Below are 26,233 nucleotides of genomic sequence, written 5' to 3' on the forward strand. Positions count from 1 at the left end.
CGATTTGCTGGCTCTGCAGTATGGATCTTGTTTCTTTCAAAGAAGGATATTTTTTACTTCATTTACCTCAAGGGCAATGCTCCTAATTAAAGGGAATAAAAGGCAATCCAGTTTAAAATTGCTTTTCTTAGAAAAGTGTAATTAGATCATTATGGGCATAAGGTATTTCACGGTTTATTAATTTTAAAATATGCAAAGACACCTTCTCGGAGCAGAATCCACAATGTCTCAACTCAATAACACTTGCATATTGAAATGACTGGTATTTATCGGAATAATAAATATGTTAATGTGTTCACAGACAGTTGTCTGATTTAGCTTTGGTGTGTGTGTGTGTGTGTGTGTGTGTGTGTGTGTGTTTTAAATCTTTCCCTTGATGAATCCCAGGGATGAGATGCTGCAGGGAAGATAAAGGTCTCAGGTCACAGTATGGGAAACCAGGAGGCAGAATATTTATCCTGGATGGTGCTTTCCCATTTCTGCACCTGGCCTTGAGTCTGACCCTCACCACCAGGTGGCCTGATTCCTGTCACACAGGTGAGAGCAGCCACATTGCTCCTCTGTGATCCTACCTGCCCATATCTCATCACCTGGGGCTGGACTCATTTCAGAATCTGAGGGAATCAACATGAAAATTCAACTAAAAATCCATCAAGAACAGTCCCCGATGTTGCCTGATTTTAGAGCGCAGGGACAGTATAGTTTGGATCTTCAGTGCCCTAGCATGGAGCTCTTGGGAGGTGGTGGAACCTTTAAGAGGCGGGGCCTAGTGGGAGGGGTTTAGGTTATTGGGGGCATGTCCTTGAAGGGGATTGTAGAAGGCTTGTCTCCTCCTTACTCTCTTGTGCCTACTGGCCCAGGTGAGTTGAGTGGTTTTGTTTGCCAAGTTCTACCATGATGTCCTGCCCAAAGCGATCATGGACTAGAACCTTCAAAATCATGAGCCCAACAACCTTTTTGCCTGTATAAATTAATTATCTCAAGTGTCTGTTACAGTAACAGCAAGCTGACCAATACAAAGGGGGAAAGAATCTGGGAGTGAGGCAGGTATGAGTCCAGAGCCTGGCACTTGCCAGATTTCCTAATGAATGAATTCTGGAGAGGAACATTCTTAGAAGCAGAGAGGAAGGTGCTCTGGGTCTCTGTGGGAATCAGATGGAGGGTTGCTCACTCTTAGCCCTGAGGGCTCACAGTATACCAGTTAATCAATCCCAGGAGCATCTGTGTACTCCCAATTACTTTTCCAGGACACAGGAGACAACGAGGGCAGGGGACAAAGCCCTGGGGTGGGGGTGAGGGTGTCATTAACTCTGAGTTCACGTCAAGTCCTTCTGCTTTTCTCTGTGTCAAACTGAGTAAGTATCTAATCCTCTGGGCCTTAATTTCCCCATCTGCCAAGTTCAGGGTAAACTGCCTGATCATTAGAGTTCTGAGCACTGTAAGAAGCCAGTGGCCTTTTCTCTGGATCTATCACAACAAAGAACAGCAACACTGCTGACTCAAATCCACAGCCTTGGGAAGGATCCAGTGGTAGATCATAATCTGTTTCAGGCACTTCCCAAGTGCTTTACATATGTTAACCCATTTAATTCTCAGGACAACCTTGGAGGAAGAGCTATTGCTACTCCTTGGGAAACTGGAGCTCAGAAAGGGTATGTAACCTTCCCAAAGCCACACAGCTAATATGTGACAGAGACAGTCTTGAAATCAGCAGCTTGGGTCTCATGCCCTTCTCTGCTATGCCACCTGGACCAGGATTGTCAATTTCCTGAATGTGTCTGTTTTCCTGACCTTTAAGGATACACACCCCACCAGGCTCAGCTTTATAAATAGACTGTGTTAGGAAGTCTGGAGCAGTGGCCCAGACAGCCAAACCATTTCTTGAATGTTGTACTCACAGTGTCTATTCACAGCTCTGCGCTGGCCCTGGGTGTCTGTAGCTGCAGATGGGTTCCTGGCTGGGGCCCGAAGAAAGGGAGGTTTCCTTCTCAGGGCCCAGTGTTCCTGGTGCAGCTCAAACCCCCAGCTGAGGGCTGGCTGTTTGTCTTTGCCTTGTCAAGGTCACGCATCTAACTGCCACTGGCCCTGCCTGGCTGGTCTGAGACTCCTACCCTCAGTACCATTCACACCCATGCAGACATTGCTAAGGGATCCTAGCTGAGGATCTCAGGGTCTCCCTCCATACATCCCTTCAGGCAGTTACTGATTGGCATGGACTTGGGAAGGGGATGTTAGGGACAGAGCTTTGGGTCCCAGTAGCTGCCTGATGCTGCTCTGACACTGTAAGAGGATCTCTAGGAAGCTGACCTCATGGGCCCAAAATCTTTAGCAAGAGGTGTTTTCTCAGACCAGTTGGAAAGATTGCTTCAAGTTTAAATTTTTCCCAGGGACATGTGGTATCTGGTCCTCTGCAATCTGGTTGGGACATTTAGGGTGGAGAGTTGTCCAGAATCTCTCTGTGTAAGGGGACATATCAAAATGCAAAGAGGAAAGTGACAAGGGGCCCGATATTTCAGTTTGGGCAGTAGGTCACATCAGTCCTGGGTCTGGGTGTTCTGCCTGATTCTCCTGTTGTCAGCTAATGATGGTCACTGGGTTTCATGGCACATGTCAACCCCAGTCAATTCTGGCTACCTGGAACTCTGGTGTTAAGAAGGATCCCGAGGCTAGGTAGGACTCACTGGGGACCGTGCTCTCAATGGCCACGAATGTCTGCCACGGGTATGGGAGTAGAGGCGTGAAATCAGGGCCACCCTGACGTCGGCTCCTCACGAGCCTCTGTTTGCTCCTCTGTGAAATGGGTCTATAGCATCGTACTCAGCACAGGGGGATTGGTGGTTGGTCATGAGGTACATTTGCCAAATGTTCAGTAGAGGCTGGCTACCTTCACCTTCTCCCTCTTGCCTCTCCCCAAATCCTGTGAGCTTGTCAGACCCTCTCAAGTTCCTTTCGTTTCTTGAAAACCTTCCCTAAAAATGCTCACCCAGGGACTTGCTCCTTCCTGCCTCACCCCTCACCTGTGAGCTCTCCTCATGGTCCAATGAGGAAGCACCTGAGTTTGGGAGGCAGGGAGGCTGGAGCTCAAGGGTTGACTGTGTCATTTAAATCATGGGTGGGGCATTTGACTAGTTATCTCCTGAGCCTCTGTTACCACCTCATAGATGAGGGTCATGGCAGTACCTTCTACCAGAGCTGGGAAATTAGATGAGGTGGTATGCAGAAGGCTCTTAGCACAGAAACTGGCACAAAGTAAATCCTCAATAAACAAGAGCAGTTAGGCTTATTGTTTCCAGCTTCTGAGGCTGATGGATTTCTCTGGCCTGCCGTCTGGTTGGGAGGGCCGACAGACAGCAAGGTTCTGTTCCATTTCCAAAATGTAATCTGTCCCCATCACTTGGTAATTAGGGGGGGGGGGAAAGTTGGAAGACGCAGCAGGAAGGGAGAATTGGCCAGTTTCAGACATGTGCCTTGCCCCGGCAGAGCAGAGGCCCGGCACACAGAGGGGCTCTTTATAGCCGTGTGGTTTTATGAGCTGGCATTAATCACCACCTCGACACGCCTAGCCCTGATTACACTGGGGCCGAGGCGTTCGGGGTTTTCACCAGCCAGTTCCTGACACCTACAGCCAGCTCTTTTATGAGCTGCTTGCTTAGTTTCCACTGACATGTTGGAGAGCCACTTGATACCTCACCTAGACCGGGAGCGGGAGTGGGCCCATGTTCCGAACCACCTGGCCTGGCCTGGTTCTGCTATTGCTCCAATGCCACCCTCTGGGTTTGGGGATCAGCCCCTGCCTAAGCCCCACAGACTTGCAAAGGCCAATGATCTATTCTTTGCTTCCTCACATGTAGGACAATTCCCACCTTGCAGGGGGGTGAACGGTGAGCTCATGAATGCTTAAGCATTCTTTTAAATCATGCTTCATGCTTTTCAAAGAGTGCAGTTAAAAAAAGAAAAAAGCAGGGGCTGGGGTTGTGGCCCACTGGTAGAGCGCTTGCCTAGCATGTGTGAGGCACTGGGTTCAGTCCCCGGCACCACATAAGAATAAACAAAATAAAGGTATTGTGTCCATCTACAACTAAAAAAATATTAAAAGAAAAAAAAAGCAACTTAGCTTCTCTTCACTCTAGGAAGACTCCTCCACCCTCCCCTGAGGGACAGAACTGTGCTTTTCAAACTCCTTTCGGTGAAGGATCATGGCGTGTTTGGTTTTTCTGCTCACTGTAGGATGATGTGTGGTCTCACTGCTTGTGATCAGAATGTGGCTCATGCTGCATGAGACCCCATGGGGGTCACTGAGATGAGTTTTCCTGTGATCACTTGGATGTCAAGATGCTTTCAACACTTTCCACCATTTATTCTTAACTTCTGTACTGTTTTCATTGTGAACCCATCCTAAGGGGCTTTGGGAAATGGTTCTGGTCTATAGACCACACTTGGAGTATCTCTGGCTGGAGGGTGACCTTCCAACAATACACCTACCACGTACCCTGCTGCTGAGGTTTACACCTTGAATATCACCCAAAGACCTATATTAAAGGCTTCATCCCCAGAATCATGCTCTCAGGACTCATGGACCTTTAAGAGGAGGAGCCTGTTGGGAGGTCTTTAGGTAACTGGGGACATGCCTTGGAAGGGACTATGGGATCCTGGTCTCTTTTCTCTCTGGATCATGAGGTGAATGGTCTTGCGCTACCACACTGTCACCATGATCTGCAGGCTCCAAATCAACAAGGTCAATCAATCAGGGACTCAAATCTGCAAAACTGTGAGCCAAAATTTAACCTTTTCTCTCTGTAACGTGATCATCTCAGGTATTTTGTTGTAGTGATGGAAAGCTGGCTAATACACCTGTACTGTGTTAGGTGTGGGCATATCCTAGTGTAACAGGATGCATGCCTTCAGGCACTTTGCCTTACTCCAGGGTAGAGAAGAGAGGCTAAACGAAGCACTGAGGGATGCACAAGATCATTACAGCTTACAATATAAGCTTCTAAGGAAGTTGGCCCTGAGAATGGGCCACATCCACTGTAAATCGGGCATTTAGGGAAGGCCTGCTTGACCCCTGCTTGACTTGGGAAGAACTTGGCCATTCAAAGACCAGGGAAAGGACTTTTCAAGCAGAGGGAAAAGCAAGTGAGAAAAATAAGTTCTAGAACTGGAGAGAGGAAGTCACTGTGGAGGAGCCATGGAAGAAGCAGGCAGGGATAGAACTTGCAGGACTTCAAAGCCTCTTCTTTTCCTCCCAGAAAGATTTAAGAAAATGCCAGACTCTCACATCTCTCAAATTGTTGAGTCTTTTTTTTTTTTTTTTAAGTACCAAGAATTGAACCCATGGGCACTTACCCACTGAGCCACATCCCCAGCCCTTTTTATTTTTTTATTTTGAGACAGGGTCTCACTAAGTTGCTGAGGCTGGCTTTGAACTTGCAATCCTGCCTCAGTTTCCTGAGCCCCTGGAATCACAGCCGTGCACCACCCCACCCAGCCTAGTGAACATTTTTGAATCTCATTCCTTTGTAGAAATCATCTAGCCTCTTGCTGTTCCCAGAGAGGTCTGGGGACCAGCAGCCTCAGCATCACCTGGGAGTTTGTCAGGACTGCAGAATCTCAGGAGGGGACCTGAACCTATTGGATGTATCTTCATGAGCTCCCCAGATGATGTATGTGGATGCGGACACTTGAGAAGCACCACTTGGGTGCTCTGGTTCTTGAAGGGGACTACGGGTTGAGTCCCCCGGAGAGTCATTTCCTAAGCTCCCACCTGATGACGACTTCTTGCTTGTGGAGGGCATATCTCAGGCCACAGTGCTGTGAACACCTCACAGATAGAGATAAGCACTCAGAGAATTTTTAGATTTCCTGTTCAGAAGTAAAGAGCCCCAAATGGGACAATGAGTGCCCCTGGGTTACAGCTGGAAGGCCCTTCAGAGTTCATACAGATGCCTCTACCTATTACACGGATGAGGAAAACTGAGGCCCAGACAGCCTTGACTTCAACATGACATGGCGTAGGAACAGAGTCGAAGCCAAAGCTGGTCCTACCATTTGGCCACCTTGCCCTCTTGCCCCCTCATCTTTGAAATTCAGGAACCCTCAACACAGCTCCTATTTACAAGGGCAGGACAACCACCATTTGATTGGAAACAGCTGTCTTACCAGTTTCTGGGTGACTCCAGGGGGAGCCCACTCATAGGTGATGGTATCAAAAGTGGGATCTTTCCCGGTGGCGATGGGGTTGGTCATGATCATCCGGTTCCTCTTGTAAATCCGGATGCCGTCCCCGCCTTTCACCCGGGCGGTGAGGGTGGAGTACTTGGAGTCCATCAGCAGGCGGCCAATTTTCCGATCGTCTTCCAGGTCGGAGCTTAGGCAGTGGTCCTCCTGACTGCATTTGCACGACTTGCATATTTTCCTGGGGAGTGGGGACAAGTGACATCAACCTCTTTCCCAGAGAAGCAGAGTCTCCCCCTGGCACAGCATCTACCCTTTTGAAAGCAAGCGCCAAGCTTAACAGTAGTACCTGGAAAAGGCTAGCAGCAGAGAAGCCATGACAGAAAGGCCTTTGGGACTTGGATTTGTGTTTGGGAAACACCCCTCTGTCAGTCTGTTTGTGGGAACGTGGGGTGTGAATGTTGTGAAGCTTTGCAGTCCAAATTTGCTGGTAGAAAGAGTAGCACCTTTTCCTCCTGGTGGTTGCCATGGCAAAGGCTAATTCATTCATTTGAGATGCTGTAAGGCTGAAGTCTGTGCATTCCTGGTCCCGAATCTGGCCTACAACTTGCTTTGTATAAATACAGTTTTATTGGAATGCAGTTGTGATCATTCACTTGCATGTGACCTGAGGCTGATTTGGGGTTGGAATGGTAGACTCGAGTAGTTACAATTGTGATCACGTGGCCCCCGAAGCCTAAAATATTTACTATCTGAACCTTTATAAGAAAGTTTCTTAACCCCTCCTCTGGGGCTGTATCTCAGTGGCTTGCCTAGCCCATGTGAGGTACTGTGTTGTATTAAAAAAAAAATGAAAACAAAAAAATTAAAATGAAAACATTAAAAAAAATGAAAACAAATAAAGACATGCTATCCATCTACAACTATAAAGAAATTTTTCTTTTGAAAATGGTCTCCTATTATTCATGAGCCCCAGACCTCCAGCAACTTTCAAACTCTTCAGCACACACACTGAAGTGAGACTCCAATGGAAATTTTCTTTAAGAAATGTGATGACAGCCAGGTGCGGTGGCTGATATCCGTAATCCCAGTGGCTTGGGAGGCTGAGGCAGGAGACCCTCAAGTTGGAGGCTAGATTCAGCTTCGAATTTACTGAAACCCTCAGCAACCTAGCAAGACGCTATCTCAGAATAAAAAATAAAAAGGGCTGGGGTTGTGACCCAATGGTAAAGCACCCCTGGGTTCAATGTTTAGTATCAAAACAACCAACCAACGTGTGCAAAGGAGGCTAACGGAGAGATGAGCTGAGAGACTCCCCCAGTTGGGAGACTGATGTTCTATTCACTGGGAAGACTTTGGCAGGAGTCTGGGAGAAGAAAAGGCATCTTGGGGAAGGTTCAAATTGCCTTGAAAGTCTGACGCTTCTTTCTGACAATGAAAGAGTGGCTGCTTTGTGTCACGGTATAAAGGTTGAGAAATCCAGAGTTGCATAGTGTGAGGGCAAAGGTGCTCCCCTTCAATGTGCTGTGTCTCAGATGTTCTGATTAAAAAAAAAAAAAATCATGAGATTTAAGAGCTTGTTAAGCAAAGTGAGCAATGTCAAGACCAGCTGTGGGAGCTTTGCTGCAGTTGGGTCACAGCAAACCAGCCCCTGGGGCTCTCCTTTTTTATACCCAGCAAATTAATACGTTTGGTCATATATCACAAATTCCAATTGTGGGGCTGACGGAGGCTTGCTTACTTGCTTGGATGGTCCACATCAGTAGTTCCCCAACCAAGATCAGTTCTGTTCCCCAGGGGCCATGTAGCCATGGCTGGAGACATTTGTGACCGTCATAATGAGGAACAAAGGGTGCTATTTTCATCTAGCAGGCAGGAGCCCTAGATGCTGCAAAACCTCCTACAGTACGTAGCATGATCTCCAACGACAAGGAATTATCAGGCTTAAATTGGCAATAGGGCTAGGGTTGGGAAGGCTTTATTTAATTGCAATCTTTAAAGAGTTTGAGGACAGAAAGGAAGAGAAAAGTATATGGAAAAAACTGAAAGTAGGATGGGGTTGGGCTATGACCGAGTTGCATGAGACCTGGGATAGTTTTGCTGGCCCCAGCCAGCTCTCCCGGGTGTGACTGGGTTGCACCTGGATAAGGGCTCAGTGCTAGGTGGTTATGAGCTTGGAGAAGTGTGGGTTAGAGAAGGTCAAACATCTTTCTTTGTGAAAGGCTACTGCTCCCTGTCTTTAATATACCACTATGCAGGGTGGCATTTTTGATGCTGTTTGAGAAGCTTGCAGCCCAAGTTCACATTCAGCAGGCTGCAATGTGAGAAATGCTAAAACCATCCATTTCAAGGCTTCCTTCCAGCAGTACAAAAGGGAAATGACCCTAAGGGTGCTGCAGGACAAACAAGACAAGTCTTTCCTTTTGGGTCTCTTAAGAAGGGTTTGCTTGTTATACAGAATAGGGAATGTTGGGTTTTTTTTTTTTTTTTTCTTCTTTTTGTATGTTTGGTTGGTTTTTTTGGTACTGAGGATTTAAGCCAGAGGTACTTTACCACTGAGCCACATCCCCAATCCTTTTTATTTTGAGACAGGGTCTCGCTAAGTTGCTGAAGCTGGCCTTGAACTTGGGATCCTCCTGCTTCAGCCTCCGAGCCACTGGGATTACAGGTGTGTGTGTGACCATTCCCAGCAGGGAAATTTTATTCATGATCCATATTATACTCTTCCCTCTCCCTTGGAGGAGCTGGGCCGAGACTAATTCTCTAAGAGTGCAGGTGATGGCTAGCACTAGAGCTTTACATGTGACAGTGAAAGCAACGGAATTGGGAGGGATAGGAGGAGGAAAAAGGGAGTAAAGGAAAGCCCAGGGTGGAGGGACATGGAGAAGCCTGGATACCAAGTCCTCCATGTCCTCTGTGACCCTCTTTTCCTCCCCACATCTTCCCTCCATGAAACTGGAAGAGGAAACTGCCCTTTGCTGTTTTGTTTAAGGTAGAATCCCAAGACGCAAAACTGTTTCAAGTGGAAAATGTTAACAAATCTGAGACATTCTCTGAGACTGTGTCCACCTTATTTCTCCTTTTCTTCATGCTCTTCACGTTACCAGGCAGGTTGCTGGGATTTTATCGATGGGGAAGACACTCCTCCCACCCCCACTCTTGGTCTTTGCAGCCACCCAGACTGTAAGGGACACAGACACATCCCCAAAGAACCTCGGTAGCGTTCGAATTCTGCAATCTTCATCCATCACCCGGCATTGAATCCATCCTGCAATGACCAGCCAAGAGGCTTCCCTTCTAACCAGGCTGACTGCAACCTGAGCTATTGAAATGTCTTTCAGATAACTGACAACATGAAAATGTTTGACAGCGTCTCCCAATTAAGGTTGTATGATATCACTACTTCAATATGGATGGAATTCAGGTGCCTACTAAGGTGGTAGCAACCAATAGATATTGATATTCAGGACCCACAAGATGCTATCCGTATGTTTCAAAGACAGATTCACTTGATGTCCGAATCGTTTCCAGGATAAAGAGGCCACAGATTTAAACAATAGACTTCTTCCAGCCATGAGGAACAGAGTCAAGAACTATTCTTCTTGCATAAACCATTGGAAGAGCCGATGAAATGCATTAAAAGACTGTTTTTAGATGGTAGGTAACAGGCCGCTCAGGACGAATCCCTGAGATGAGGGAAGGCAGGATTCAATTCACTTTCTGGCTGTAATTTGGGGAACATTCTCCATCTATTCCAAGAACTGTACAAAGAGACTTCCTAGCCTTCTTCACGGAGCTAAAAGTACTGAACCTTGTCCGAGACCCTGAAGAAAGAAGCTTTGGTACTAGTGGTGTTGAAATGATATGTAAGCTGATTTTTTCTCAAGATCAGGAAGAGCCCAAATGGCCAAAATGGAAATGCAGGGCTCTGTCCCTCCTGGGATGTTTTAGTTGTAGGAGGAAATTTTTCAAGGAATGTGAGCCAGGATGAGATGACCTTGAAGACCTTTTCCATCAGAAGACCTAGAGGGCTCTCCAGGAATGTAGTCCACAGATGGCCTCCTGGTTTGAAAGCTCCCAGTCCACCATATTGAAGACCTGAATTCAAATCCTGCCATTTAGTTCCTGTCTCCCCATCCCCCACCACAGGATCCTGATCTGCCGAATGGAGAGAATAACATCTGCCGCTCAGGGTTATTTCAACTGGGAAGATTTCACTCAGCTCATCTCAACAGCCTCTTTGAGGAAACACCTTGCAAATCCTCCACCCAGTGTCCAAGGTGACACAATGGCTTTGATCACAGAAGCTCCTTGCTTGCTGCTGTCTTTCACAGAGCTTAGCCTCCCTCTCTCAGGGCTGCAGGCGGTCACACAGGCTGCGCCTGCACAACTCCATCCCTATAGATACTGAAATGAATACCACTGGGGCCTTCTGCAATATGGCAGCCTCACCCGTGTTGTCAGAGTCTTTGGTGAAAAGAAAGAAAAAACTCTGCAAACCCAGCTGGATCCTGTGGGTCCTCCTGCACACATGTGAATACCAGGTCCTGGTTTTGAAGTTCTGTGGGCAGAATGGCTTTTACTTCCTGGAGGGGGGCACTCATAGACCCAAACTTACCAACCAGAATGATGGTGTAGTGGAGTCAGTGAGATTAATCCCCTCCACCAAGCCCCAGGGCAGGCAGCCCTACCCCCTAAGTCTCCCCTGGCCCCATCTTCCCAGATCAATCCTTGCTGGGCTGGGCTCGGTGGCCTCACCCCTTGAAACAGTTTAAGAAGCACTAAACTAAGCTCCCCCTTCAGATCTTTGTTCCCCAAGGCTTTTTTCTTGTTCCTGAATTGGGACGGTCAGGAGAGCCTTCCCTCCCCAGCCATCCCTCCCCAACAAGCAGTGCACCCTAAGCCGTCCCAGCAGAGAACCACCAGAAAGGACAGCCAAGAAGTGAAGGCAGGCAGGGTCCCCCCAACAAAATCTGTTACCTCCATGAATGGGGCTCGAAGCCTGAACACATCCCCTTACATCTCAGACAAGTCACGCTTCGTGCCGCCTGCTGCTGGCCCAGGGACATCTGGAAAAGGAGAGAGAAAAGAGGGTGTTTTCCTCCCAGACATCTTGGACTGGGGATGCTTGACCTCTGAAAGTCTTGGCATGCCAGCAAAAGGACTGAACGGGGTGCAGAGGACACCAGATCAATAAGCCATCACTAGCTGTTTACCAGGGAGAGGGAAGACCAGCTGGGAACGGGGCCACAGGGCAGGCAAGTGTGAAGGGTGGGGCTCTTCCCAAGAAAATTGCAACTGGTGCTCATTCCCAGGCTCCGGGACAGTCCCCGAACACCAAGCCTGGCCGGAAAGGCTGTGCCGTGAGTGACCATCTGCTGCTCACCCACCGGCCCACTCCTTGATCCACTTGTCACCGGAATGACATCTTCCCACTCAGTGCCTCCTCTTCCCCATTTACTTCTGATTTATCAACAGAACTGATTAAACCAGAGCTACAGGCCTGAGTATACATGCTGCCAAATGTTTATGGCTTAGAGCAAACCTTAAGTATTTTGTTAACACACTGAAAAATCTCCTGAGCATTTACCATAAAAATCTCCTTTGGAAGGAGAACAATGCACACCACAGGTTTGATCAAAGTGTGTTTGGCTGCTGCTGCTGCTGCTGCTAGGTTTGGACCTGAATGGGGATCTTAAACAAGCAACCCAGGAGCTTGCTAAAAAATGGCAGACCTGCATGTGCTGCCCCATCTCCTTTGCATCACAAACTGTGTTTTAAATGACTTCCCAGATATTTTTGCATTTTAAAATTGGAGAAGTAATGGGTTAAGGTGTTACTGCCCTCTGAAAAAAGTTGTCTAACTCTCCACAGGCGGGGAGGTCCTGCCATTTATTGAGCATCTACTGTGTACCAGGTGCAGGAGATATAACGTAAGTTTCAGGGGTGCCCTAGAGCAACTCATAGTCTAGGGGGAAGCGAAGAGGGAAACATACTTGTCACCTGGTTTTGGAAGCCCTGAGGAGGAGGAAGGGAGGCTTCTCCTCTTGCAAGCTACAGGCTTCAAAGTCTGAAATACCAGAATGCAAATCTAGCTTTTGGGTTGCATGTAGCTTATTGGTTGCACAGTATTGGAAAAACTGAGCCTCAGTTTCTTTACCTATCCAATGGGCATAGAGATAATATACATGAAATACCAGATCATATTAGGCACGAGAAATGGTAACCACTATTAGTTTGCACATAGACTTCAGAAGTGCAGAGAAAGGTATCAATAAATCCATACAGGGAGGATCAGGGAGGCTTCTTGACGTGACTTTGGATTTGGTCTATGCAAATGAACAGGCAGAAGAGGAGACCAGAAGATGCCCAGCAGAGGGCAGAGAACAGGCAAGGGACAAACAGTAGCAAAAAGGTGCAGTGGGCGGGGTATGACGATCTGAGCATGCTCTTTGCAACACTACTTTATTGGGTTTGCTTTGAAAGGGATAAAAAGCAAGCTGTGAAATTCATGAAGCCTTCCTTATGGTCAGTGCTAGAATCCAGAGAGAGAGAGATGTAAGAACTGTTACCCTTCACAGTACTTCTTTTCTGCACCCTAAGATTCCCCATGATAATGCCAAGCTGGACACCCCTACTGGCTATCTGCTGATTGTGCCATGTATCATGCTGCACTCTTCTGTTGTGCACATTCAGGCTTTAGGGAGCAAGAGCCAGACTGCACGTGTTTGGAATGGAGTGTGTTCATGCTTGTCTCAGTAATAGATCCACATTAAACATGAGAATTAATAACTTAAAAAAGCTGGGCACAGTGGTGCACACCTGTAATCCTAGCAACTCTGGAGGCTGAGGCAGAAGGATCACAAGTTTGAGGCCAGCCTCAGCAATTTAGTGAGGCCCGAAGCAACATAGTGAGGCCCTGTCTCAAAATAAAAAATAAAAAGGGGCTGTGGATATGGCTCAGTGTAGAGTACTCCTGGAGTTCATCTCCAGTACAAACAAACAAACAAACAAACAAAAAAAAACAAAAACAAAAAACAACCCACTAACTCCTCATTGCCCTGAGTGGGGGAGCCTCCAGTCATAGGCAGAATTTTACTCCCTAAGGGCTGGGGTTGTGGCCCATGGTAGAGCACTTGCCTAGAATGTGTGAGGTACCACATAAAAATAAATAAAATAAAGGCATTGTGTCCATCCACCGTGAAAATACAAGAGTCTGGTTTTCTAAAGCCTTTGGAATCTAGTGTTATGAGCTTCCACCTCTTCTTCTTGGCACCTTGAATTCTACTCATTGAAATGCATAGATCTTTCTACACTTAATCCTTGAGAGATTCCAAAGTTACTTTGGGAATTACCTCATTTACAAATAGGGCTTCATAACAGAAGAGACCTGGAAGCATTTTGTGCCGCCCAGCCCCTGGCTTGCCTGAGCACAGTTGTTGTTCTAAGAGGAGGCACTGAGCCGTCCTCCTAGGAGGGGATCGGTCCTGATGCTTGGCCTGGATTGCTGCCCTCTGCTGCCTCAGGGTTTGATTGAGCAAGAGTGAGGCAAGGAGGGTGGTACTGCAGGCCCTCAGCCCGTGATGCAGGGCACCAGCCTCCAGGGCCGGCACTGGCATTTATTAGCTCTGCAACTGAAGGCAAGGCACATCTTGGCCCAAACTAGAACTTCATAAAAATGAGAAAACTGGCCTGGTTCGGAGTTGCCTAATTCTTTTCTGCAGGGATGCTCATCTCTAATCCATTGACTTATCTATTATTTTTAGTATGCAATTTTATGATGTTTTTCCGTATTTTTATTGGAGCATGACTGTTGTACATCATGTTGGGATTTGTTGTTACATAGCCATACAGGCATACAGTCTCACAATATAATTTGGCTAACATCATTCCCCGGTATTTCCCCTTTTCTCTCCCCTTGGTCCTTTCCTCCACTGATTTCCCTTTGAGTTTCATGAGATTCTCCTCAACTTCCTTTTCCTATTTCTTCTCTAGCTTCTGCATAGGAGAGAAAGCATATGACCCTTGACCTTCTGAGTTTGGCTTATTTCACTTAACATAATGTTGTCAAGTTCAATCCATTTTCCTGCAAATGATATACTTTTATTTTTTGTTATGGATGACTAAAATTCTGTGGTATATCTATATCACATTTTCTTTAACCATTCATTCATTGATGGACGTCTAGGCTGGTCCTACAGTTTGGCTGTTGTGAATTGTGCTGCTATAAACATGGGTGTGTGCGTGCATCACTGTTGTCCGATGACTTTAATTCTTCAAGATAAATACTGAGGAGTGGTAGAGCTGGGTCCTGTGGTGGTTGCATGCCTAGTCTTTTGAGGAACCTCCATACTAATGTCCATAGCAGTTGTACTCATTTACAATCCCACCAACAGTGTAAAAGTGTTTCTTTTTCTCCCTGGCAGGATGCTTAGTTTGTGAGATGTTACAAAGTGGTTCCTGGTTGCAGATGGGAAGGAGGATTACACCAGCAAATAAAAGTGGCAGCACTAGCTGAGCAATGGCTTCCCAACCTTTGGAGTGCCAGCCTGTGCTTCTAGAAGCAAGGAGAGAGGTGGAGAGCAGGCAGCTGTTTCAAGTGGGCAGACCTAGGCTCTGGTACCAGGTTGCTCAGGGTTTCTGCTCTGGCTGAGCCAGTGACTAGACTTGGTGATTCTCTGTGTTCTCACTGTGTCATGAGGGTGACAGGAACCCAGCCTTCCTTTGAAGGTTACATGAAGGAAAGGGCTTAGCACATACTTATTATGCACTTGGTATTTATTGTTGCTGTTGTTACTGCTTGTGAAAAATGGTTTGAGAGACCTTGAACTTGATGTTCTCAAAGCCTCCTCCCCACCCCAGCTTTATATTTTTTAAATAATTTTTTTTAGTTGTGGATAGACACAATACCTTTATTTTATTAATTTTATGTGGTGCTGAGGGTCGAACTCAGTGCCTCATACGTACTGGGGCAAGCGTTCTACCACTGAGCCACAACCCCAGCCCCAGTTTAGTTTTCTAGGGAACTTCAGAGGAAGTAGTTTTCTAACTGCACACTCCAGTTAGACAATATTTTACTATTTTTCCCCCTGTATATAAGTTTTGCATCTCTGGCTAGATTTTTATGAAAGAAAAAAAAAAAAAAGGCTTGCACACATTCTGTAATTTGCAATTACTTCATTAACAAAGCTGTCTCTAGCCTTGTCCCAGTAGTGATGTACTACTCATCCACCTGAATAAAATCAGTATGACAAGTCCCCCAAACACCAAGAAAGCTCAATGGAGCCAGGCAAGTGACAGTCAGGAGATCCAGCCTATTTGGGCCAGATCCTTAAACTAAATGTGGGTATAGGAAGCAGAAAGTTGGTCCTAGCATACATCCTGCTAATGGGACAGCTTCCATGCCAATAGAAGTCTGTAGGAGAGAAAAATAAATGGCCTTACAAGGAGAAATAGATTGGGCCATCAAGCCACACTTGCAGCTAGTTTGGGGTTGTTTAACACAATAAATAGTCATTTATTCATTGCATGCCATTTATCCAAGAGTCAGACAGGCCCAACTGTGTTCAGTGAAGAGAAAAATGATGATCTTATTTATTGAGGAAGGGAAAAAATCAGCCAGAAGTAGTATTCCAAGCAAGACCCTCTGTTAGTGGCTTTCTCTGATGTGGACTCTATGTTTCTTGCCAGAGAGCAGACACGGGGGCCCCCCCAGCATCTCCCAGTAGTCGACTGAGATGAGATTAAAAGAAACCATTAATTCTTGAGTGTGGTGATGTACACCTTTAATCCTAGTGACCGGGGAGGCTGAGGGAGGAGGATCACAAGTTCAAGGCCAGCCTCAGCAACTTAGCAAGGCCCTAAACAAATCAGCGAGACCCTGTCTCAGAGTTAAAAAAAAAACTTTAAAAAAACCCAAAAGGACTAGGAATATAGCTCTGTGGTTAAATGCCTCTGGGTTCAATACTTAGTAGCTTAACCCCCCACCCCGCCCCCCCCCTCCAAAAAAAAAAGTGGTCTTGGAATGTAGCACCTACTCTGTCCTTTCTCCTGAGAGGCAGAAAAAGAAATGTTCTGACAGTTTTTTGGGAGACTCATGTAGATAGGATGTGGGTTCATCTGACCAAACTGAATCATGTCAGAGGACTTAAATCAGATGGGTGAGTCCTGGGGATGCAAGGAACAGGGGCAAAGTTAGGAGTGTTCCTTGGACAGTGGCTTAGGGGACTACATGTTGAAAGTTCCTTCCTAGAAATTATAAAAATTAGAACAACACCCAAAATAACCAGAAACGAGCCATTTCTGGTTTGATTCCTAACTGTTAATAGTTTGTCTATATTAAAGATACTAGTGTCCATTTCATTTGGAAGCTGGGCTGGATCACTTTTAAAGTGGTAGGATCATGGGGATTAAATGTCATTAGGATCCCCTGGTAGAGTGCACCTCACCTGTCCAAATTTATCTATTTCTATTTCCATGATATCTCCTGATTCTATCTGGATTCTCTCTCTAATCATCTGGGTCTCTTAAAGTCTTCAGTGCAAACACCAGCTTTTTGCTCTGGCTTACATAAACCTCACAGTGCTGCAAACCCATGATCCTTTAGGGACCAACTTAAGTCCCATCTTTTCCATAATAAAAAGAAATAGCAACTGTAAAACAAGTACAATCAGCTCTCCACCCCGGCAGTTTCCACAACCACACATTCAACCTACCTTGGATCAAAAATATTACAAAAAAAAAAAATTGTCTGTACTGAACATGGGCAGACTTTTTTCCCCTTTGTCCTATTCCTTAAATGATACAGTGTAACAACTTATTAGGTAGCATTTACATTGTATTAAGTTCAGTAAGTCATCTAGAAATGATTTAAAGTGTATGGGAGAATGTGCGAAGGTCATGTGCAAATACTAAACCATTTTTTTAAAATATTTATTTTTTAATTGTAGTTGGGCATAATACCTTTATTTCACTTATTTATTTTTATGTGGTGCTGAGGATCAAACCCAGGGCCTTGCACATGCTAGGCAAGTGCTCTACCACTGAGCCACAACCCCAGCCCCAATACTAAGCCATTTTATGAAAGGGACTTGAGCCTCTGCAGATTTTGGTGTCTAATTGGTCCTGGAACACTCCCCTGCAGATACTGGGGCACCACGGAACTAGGATTTGTGGTTTTCCAGGCTTCGTGCTAAGCCTAAGCTCACGCACATGCTATATTTGAGGTGGGTGTGCAGCCTTGGAACCCAAGGTGTGGTCCCCCAGCAGCCGCTGTAGCAACACCAGCAGTACCTGGGAGCCTGAGAACATTGCAGAATCCTAGGTGTCACCCTAGACCTAGGAAATCATTCACTGCGGTGGAGCCCAGCCATCTCTGTTCAAGACCTCCAGGTGATTTTGATATGCAACAGAAGTTTGAGAACAGTGATATTATTATTAGTAGTATCCCCAACTTGCATACGAGTCACCTGGAGGGTACCTGACTGTCCTGGTTTTGCCAAGTCTGTGTAGCATCTCACACAGAGAACTTAGCACTGAAACCAGGAAAGCCTGGGAAGAACCAGTACAGAGCTGTTTTCCCTAATTCATTGAGGTTCCCAGGGTTCAAACTAGAGTACTTGAGTTTGAGTGTGAACAGAGTATCTGCATTTTGAAATCTACATTTTAATTTAACCAAATGCACTTTAATGCCATGCAAAGAAATTTTTTTTTTTTCTAGATATGTTGGGGTCTCAGGCTTTTTTCCTCAAATAACTTACAAAAATTACAAGGGCAGACAGTGTCAGGAGGATAAAAACAGCGTGCCATGAGGCTGTACCTTACTAAGGAGACGTGGCCTGGTCTGGGTATGTATGGAGCACAGCCCTTCTTCAGTGAATCAGACTCTCTGATTAACAAAAAGATCAACCTGGGATCTAGTTCCAATGCACATTTTGATTCCACAAGTCTGAGATAAGCCCGACATTTCATAGTCCTGCCAACCTCTCTGGGGAAGCCAGTGCTTCTGGTGCAGGACAAGGGGGCTACACCCATGGTCCTCAAATTTCTCTGCACATTGGAATCCCTTGGGGGAACTTCAGTTACCTCTAAACCCAGGCTCAACTCCAGGCCAAGTTAGCCTCAATCTCTGAGGGTTGATCACAGGCATCAGTACATTGGGAAGCTCTCCAGGAGATTCCAATGTGAGACAAGTTTGGGAACCATTGGGTTCCCTTGGCTACTCCAACTGGACTTTAAGGCTCCCAGCTCATTAGCTCAATAACTCACTCTCCTGAACCCTTAGACACTGTGGGTGGGAATATAAATTGGCACAGCCATTATAGAAAACAGTATGAGGTTCCTCAAAATATTAAAAACAGAAGACACAATGAAGCAATCCCACTTCTGGATGAATATCTATATTTTCTATCTCCAAAGGAATTGAAATTTTTTTAAAAAAGAGAGATCTGTACATCCACACGCCCATTTTTATTGCAGCCTGATTCACAACTGCCAAGATATGGAAACAATCTAAATATCTGTCAAAAGATGAAGAGAGGAAGAAAAATGGGTGTGCACGTGCACACACACAACAATGGAATATTATTTCAACTTAAAAAAGAAGATAGCAACGCCATTGAGTGACCACATGGATCAATCTGGAGGACATTAGATTAAGTGAAATAAGCTAGGCATAGAAAGTCAGATATTGCCTGATCTCATTCATACATGAAATCTAAAACAGTCATCTTTATAGAAACCCAGAATAGAATGTTGGCTTCCAGGGGGTGGGGGTTGGGGAAAATGGGGAGATGTTGGTCAAAGGGTCATGCACAATCAGTAAGTTCTGGGAGCCAGAGACTGTAGCTAAGTTAGTTCTGGATTGCATAATTGACATTTGCCAAGTGTGTAGATGTTAGATATTCTCACTATAAGAAAAGAGGCAACTGTGGGGGAGGTGATACATACCTAGTCTGATTTATTCAAAGTGCATACAGATATCAAAACATCAACCTGCACACCTTTAATACATACACATTTTATTTGTCAGTTATATTTCAAGAAGTCTGAAAAACATTCCCCTTCTCAGCACGTGGATTGTCATTCCCTAAAAGAAGAGGTTTTCTCAGTAAGTCTGACTTTGTTCATCTTGTCATTTGGGTCACATCTGTACCGGCACAAACCTGCTATAAACTGTAGTGCCAAATGCAGTAGCTCTCCTAACAGGGACAGAAGGAAACCATAGCCCTTCCTCTTCCTTGAAATGTCCCTGTCTGGCTGATTCCCCTGGGCCTCTTGCTTGTACTAAGACCCTGTCCCCAGGCTGAGACCAGGGGTGGTCCTCACACCTCCCTAACTCCAGGCCAAAAGTGGCCAAGAGATCTTCCCAGATGGAGAAGCCCAACCTGGGAACATGGAAGACCCAGATAGTTCCAAAGTGTGTGGGAAATCATTGTTGTTGTTGTTTTTTCACTTTTATTTTTTTTTTCTTAAGAAGTATGATCTTTTCCGACAGTGGTCTGGTCTGGAAGCCTTTTCTCACTTTTGCAGTTAAGAATGCTGAGGTCTTGGGCTGGGGCTATAGCTCAGTGGCAGAGAGCTTAACTGGCACATGGGAAGCACTGGGTTTGATCCCCAGCACGCATAAAAATAAACAAATAAAATAAAGGCATGCTGTCCATCTACAACTACAATTTTTTTTTCTTTTTAAAAGAAGTGAAGTCCAAACCTTTGTTAAGATCCCAGGATTCTTTTTTGTAGTTGTAGATGGACAGCATGCCTTTATTTTATTTGTTTATTTTTATGGGGTGCTGAGGATCGAACCCAGTGCCTCCCATGTGCCAGGCAAGCGCTCTGCCACTGAGCTACAGTCCCAGCCCTGGACTTCACTTTTTGAAATTCCCCAACAATTGAAGCAAATGAGTTGTCCAAATGGCACCAAATCTTAATAGAGTAATGAAATAAAAACTACTCAACTCACAATACACTGTCCAGAATTTAAATTCTATATTTGCTGCCCTTCTTATATGTAAACCCTCTGATCCCTCCTCCCTGGGACAGGTCCTTAAGCAGGTCAGAGGGTGAACAATCCAGGGATGGTATGGGAAGGTGAACAAAAGACCCTTTCTAGTCACTTTTCCCATAAACACTAGGGTGACTTTGTATCCTAGTCCATAGTATACATATGTTTTTTCCTAATGCAATATGAAATAAATGCCTCTGATCTTGCTCCCTCCACTCCTGAAGCTGATCTGCTGCTCTGTCTTTATCCTCTGGCTCCTCCTCACTCACCTCCTCCAGCTTTGGGAAGACCCCAAGCTAGGACTTTAGGCTTATGACTTAGAGAATCCCGTTTTCCCAAATGTTACGATTTAGATATGAGGGGTCCCTCAAAAGCTCATGTGTAAGGAGATGCAAGAATTTTTAAAGTGAAATGATTGGATGATGAAAGGTGTCACCTAATCAACGTGGACTAATCCACTGACTTGGATTAACTGGGCAGTAACTGTAGGCAGTCAGGGTGTGACTAGAGGAGGTAGGTCACTGGGGGTGTGCCTTGGGAGTTTATATTTTGTCCTTGGTGAGTGGAGCTCTCTGCTTTCTGGTTCCCTTGTCCTGAGTAATTGTCCTCCCCCAAGCCCTTCGGCCATAATGTTTTACCTCATATTGGGCCTAGAGCTAAGGGGTCTGCTAACCATGGACTGAACCTCTGAACCCCTGAACTAAAATAAACTTTTCTTCCTCTAAGTTGCTCTTGTCAGGTCTTTTGGTCACAGTGCTAAAAAGCTGACTAACACTAAAAATGGGATTAGAGAGTGGGACGTGTGGTCCAAACCCTGAAGGGTTCCATTTTCACTGTCTCGATCCTGAAGATAGCTGGCTGAGAACATAATGGCAATAGGTAAAGAGATATGTAGAGGTGGCTGTCGTCTTTCTCTTTATTTGAGCTTTCTCACCATTTCTGAATTTCTCACCATGACATGGAAATCAACCATTGAAATGGCTTTGGATAAAATATTTCCTGAAACCACATTGAGTCTTACAAAGACTTTGTCTTCCTTAGAGGGCCTGCGACAGATGTTTTTTTTTAGGGAGCTCATGTGTGTGGGAGTATATCCAAATCTATGGTTTCCACCCTGGGGTAGCTATTTGGGCATTTTGATTTCTCCATCTGTGCAAGAATGGATGTGAATAAATCCCTTCAATTTAGCTACTCTTGTCCCGAATTGTGTAATGAGGATAAAAACACACAGATTAAACAAATTGAGATGGACTCTACTGAGATAGCACTTAGAATTCTACAGACGGAAACTTGTCCCCTCCTCCCAATCATTTTTATTTAAAGCAACAGATAAGGACAACAGATGGTGGGCGACAAGCTGGGGCAGAGCCTCAATTGACAGTGCTTCTGGGGAAAGGGCCAGTTGTTCTCCTCTTTAGTAGACTGTATGTTAAATTCATCCTGTGAACTGGTTGCAGTTGAGAGGGTCAGATGGATGTGCCTCATGATAGGGAAGTTTCTAGTGTCCCCCAATATAATTCTAAACAAATGCCAAACAAAAGAATATTTTTCTTTCTTTGAGAAATATTTCCTTTTAAATATTATATTTTTCATTCATTTACTCATTTTTGTCTATTTTGTTTATTTATTTATTTTGCAGTACCAGAGATTGAACTCATAGGCACTTACCCACTGAGCCACATCCTCAGCCCTTTTTATTTTTTAATTTTGTGACAGGGCCTCACTAAGTTGCTTTGGGTCCTGGCTAAGCTGCCCAGGCTGACCTCAGAGTTTCGATCCTCCTGCCTCAGCTTCCCAAGCCACTGGGATTATAGGAGTGTGCCACTGCACCTGGCTTTCATTTTTGTCTCTTAAGATAGTTTATTCAGGGGCAGGGGCAGTGGCGCAGTGATAGAGCACTTGCCTAGCACAGGTGGGGCACTGGGTTCAAGCCTCAGCACCACATAAAAATAAATAAAATAAAGGCACTGTGTTCAACTAAATATTTTTTAAAATATTAAAAATAATAATATGTTCAGGTTCAACTTTAGTACAGGATAAGTTTGGGGCAAAATATATCATGATCTCCTTCCTGTCCTCCTCTTTCCTAATTAAACACAATCATTGAAAGAGGTTTTCAACTCTGAGTAGGTCCTGATATGCAGGACATTGGGGCAGAAGAGCTACAGAGTTCTATGAAATAATTTGCATGGCTGGTTTACCTCTCCCACTTTGTATTGGCAAAAGGCCCAGAAAAGGCATAATCTGGAAACAGTCCCTGAATATCTCTTGTATCTTTCAAAGTTGATGAGTTTGAGGTCCACTTTAATAAGACAGTTGATATGGAACAAGGCAAAACAAAACAAAAAAAACCTTACAAAACCTAAAGGGTGTGATTCAGGGTTGGGGGATCAGGTCTGTGTGATGGCGCATGGAAAAATCTGCAAAGTTGGCAGTCCCTGCCGGGATGCAGACTTCTTTGTTTAACATTCTACTGGCAGGGTACAAATGTTGATGCCCCAGGAGAAAGGAAACCAGCCTCTTTGGCTGCCAGCGTCTTGCTGATAGGCCATAGTTTACACATCCTCGCATCCAAAGCAGGTCCACAAATCTTATGTCCAAGACCCCTCTGGACCGACGCAATAGGACTTTGAAGACCAAACTCATATTTTCCTTTGTCACTTAGCTTCCTTTATACAAGCTACAGACACTACCCAGGCTAATAAGAATAGTGAATTATGCAAAGACAGACAAAACCAGCCAAGAAGGGGCAAAATCATTCTCCTGTGTGACAGTTTCCCAAGTTTCTAGAAAAAGTCGGGTCTCCCCGCACCAGGGGCTGGCCTTTAATTAATCAGTGAGAGGATGGTGGTCCTCCTACCACCTCCCACCTCTGAACATGTTAATGGATCCTTCCAGACCACTCCAGAAGGTGGGCATGGTTTTAATTGACTAACTCCTTTAGAACTAAAGAAATGTAATTGACTATGGGAATTTCTTTAGGCAAAAGTCGACCTTGCACTTCCTGCATGTTTCTAGAAGTTCCTGTATAATCTTTTCCCTTGATTATCTTTCCTTCCTTCCCTGCCAGCTTTTTGGAAGATGAAGTAAAGTTCTCAGTCTTATTCTGAGCCACTAGTTATGGAAACCCCTTGGGAATCTTATCCAGAGATTTACCTAGTACCCTAGGGGAAGTCCAGATGGGAAAAAATAAAGTCCTTATGGAATTCCTTCCTTCCTCCCTCTCCCCACCCCTACTTCCTAAATGAGAACAAGCTGTTGGGGTCTGCAGGCCTCCTGTCTTCTAGTTACCCCTGGAAATTAAATTCTAATTGGTTTCATAGTTCTTAGATTTCACCTCTTCATAGACATCTTCTCAAATATAAAACTATAATCCTGGGGCTAGCTATACTTAACTTATTTTACCTCCCAGTTTTATGAGACACTTCTGATTTTAGCAGCCTGAAATCTTAACATCTTAAGAATGTCATTCTGTAAAAATGTAATTTGGGGTGTGTGTGTGTGTGTGTGAATTCTAAATTTGCAGCATTACTGATCTTTCCAAGGATAACATACTCTTATTGGAGTTAATTTTGGAATGGGGGAAGACTATGAAAACCAAGTCTGAGGATTTTTTAAAATCTTTCCTGTCTGAATTTTAATATCTTAAAAGAAAATATGCCATATAAATGTTCAGCTCTGTTTATTAAAAGTCTGAGGGCTTTTGCTTACACAAATGCTTCCTGCTGGGAATCTCAGGCCTAAATTGCTGGTTCTCTGGTAATGGAAGCATACACAAACACACACACACACACACACACACACACACACACACACTCTTCAATCAACATCAATGCCTCCATGGTAAAAGATTCTGTAAAATAACACTTGTGTTTCAGGGCTGTGCATTTAGCAAGATGTTTTCAGGTTTAAGACAAGCATCCTACGTATCAATGACTCCCACTTCTCTCTTTTTTTGTCAACATGTTTTTAAAACTAACACCAAATGCACTTTTTAGTTCAAATATTTGGTCCTTCCTTTGATTGTTCTCCCTGCATAATGTGTACATACCGTACACAGTTGGATTCTGCATGTAAGAAAATCATAGGTTCTTAGAAGTGAAAGACCTTTATAGAATTTGTAGGCTATTTTTCCCCCCTACTAAGCCCAGTTTTATGAAAGAAATTAGTGGACGGTCAGTCACTTTGCAAATAATTCACTTGCAATATCCCATTTTTGAAACTCACTGGACTCAGTTCAAATGTAAAATGAGAACTGCAGAAGCCAAGTTATTTTCCAGAAAATTATCTCTTGAGTAAATTCAGCCTATTCCTTTTACCATAGCCCACCCCTAGGAAAGATGCCAAATTCCTGTAGAACACTGAGCTCCCCCGCTACTTTCCTCTGCCTGGACCACTTCTTTCTCCCTTCACCTAACAAATTCCTCGATGTCCTTCAGTTACCTCTATGATATCATCTTGAAAAACCTGAGACCTTGCACTTGTCTCTAGTACCATCATGATGACAACGATTACTTCAGGTCTATAATTCTGTAATGTTACTCTTTCCTGCTAGACTATAAGTTCCTTGAGGGCAGGGCCCCGCTATGCCTAGTTCATTGCTCTTTAGAGTAAAGCCTTGCACATAGTAGCTTCTCAATTAAAATGTGTTTAAACAGCTTCTTTGATAGCAACTTTTATTTTCTCTCTGTATCAGTGTTTCACATCAAAAGCTAAGACATGTTAGATAGTCTCCATCTGAGACTGATGCCTGCAGAGGAAATTGGAGGGGGGGAAAAAGCCACCCTGGTTTCCTCAGTTGTAGCCACCCTTAGCCATCCCATCCTCTCTGCTGTCTTTAGTGGCTCCCCTCTCACTCCAAGATCATAGCAACAGGCTTTTGGGATTTACCCAAATGGATTGAATTCTTCCAGGTGGTTCTTATTTTTCTCTCCAGGTGCATCTTTCACACCTAGAATCTCAGTGCCTGAGCACATGGGATGGCCACTTGTCCTCTTTGGCAGCAGAACCTCGGGTTCTCCCTATGTCAGTGGTGTCCCTGACTGTCCAGTTACCTGGATGTGATGGCTGAATCTCAATCACCACTCATGGTAGACTTGTAAAAAATGAAAAAAAAAAAAAAAAAAAAAAAGCTTTCCTTATTATTTAAGAACCTGAGTTTTCTTTGTTAGGTGGCTCCTAACTACTTCCTGTCAGCCCTTGCATGGTCATACCCAGAAGGTAAGAGATGATCCTCTGATGAAAGACTCAGATCCTTGACCTTCTGCAAGGTGACTTACTAAAGAGGGGAAATCAGATTTCTCTAAAGAAAATCCACTGTGGGCTTCTTCATGAAGTGGAATACATTCAACTCAGAGAAAACTCAGGCCTGCTGAAGAGAATCATTAAACTTTGCAGACCTTCCATGACATTTCTGGTCTTGGCTCATTGCTTTGAAATATCCCTTCATCCACTCCTGCCCTTGAGATCATTTGCTGACCAAGGGTTGGGGTTGCTGTGTGCATGTTGGAGCCCGGAACCTTGAACTTGTGCTCTGGCTATCCTATGTACTTATCTATGTGACCTCAGCGAGCAGCTTCTGCTCTTTTGACCTCGACTTTTTCCATCTTTAAAATAAGTCATAATCCATACCAGCCTCACAGGGTGGTTGTGAGAATCACACGTGGTGATGCATGAAAGGTGGTTTGAAAACTGCCAGGTGCCATAGAAACCAGGGAGAATCAAAAACAAGATGTTTTCAAAATCTTGCATTTCTCCTTCGTGGATTTTTTATACTCCTGTGTACCACCTTGTAATTACTTACTTATGATTTTCCAGTACGCAAATTACTTTATAAAATACAAATTACAAATGTATTTCTTGAAAAGTAACCTTACCCTTAAAGTGCATTAAAAAGTAGAAGGTAGCTGCACAAAAATACAGGAAGTGATGAGAGCACATAGTCCTAACCACTAGAGTACCAGGGAAGGTTATAGGAAGTAATGAAACATCATCATTAAATTCTATGTGGATACAGCTGCCTTGGAGAATCCCCGAGCCTGCTCACCCCCACTTTAG

The 26,233-nt window shown here is 44.7% G+C and overlaps 1 protein-coding gene across 1 annotated transcript in view; it reads right to left on the reverse strand.

The window, feature by feature from the left end:
* Lmcd1 (LIM and cysteine rich domains 1) overlaps positions 1–26,233 on the reverse strand; it is a 61,257-nt gene that overhangs the window by 21,725 nt on the left and 13,299 nt on the right. Inside the window, exons 2-3 of the mRNA XM_046425684.2 lie at positions 11,155–11,243; positions 6,160–6,415 (exon numbers count right to left, since the gene is read on the reverse strand). Of these exons, the coding sequence (XP_046281640.1) occupies positions 6,160–6,415; positions 11,155–11,243 (345 nt within the window). The remainder of the gene's footprint in view (positions 1–6,159; positions 6,416–11,154; positions 11,244–26,233) is intronic.

Source organism: Marmota monax, unplaced genomic scaffold, assembly GCF_021218885.2.
Source record: "Marmota monax isolate L192 unplaced genomic scaffold, Marmota_monax_Labrador192_F-V1.1 WCK01_AAM20220418_F8-fsc00028, whole genome shotgun sequence".
NCBI lineage: Eukaryota > Metazoa > Chordata > Mammalia > Rodentia > Sciuridae > Marmota > Marmota monax.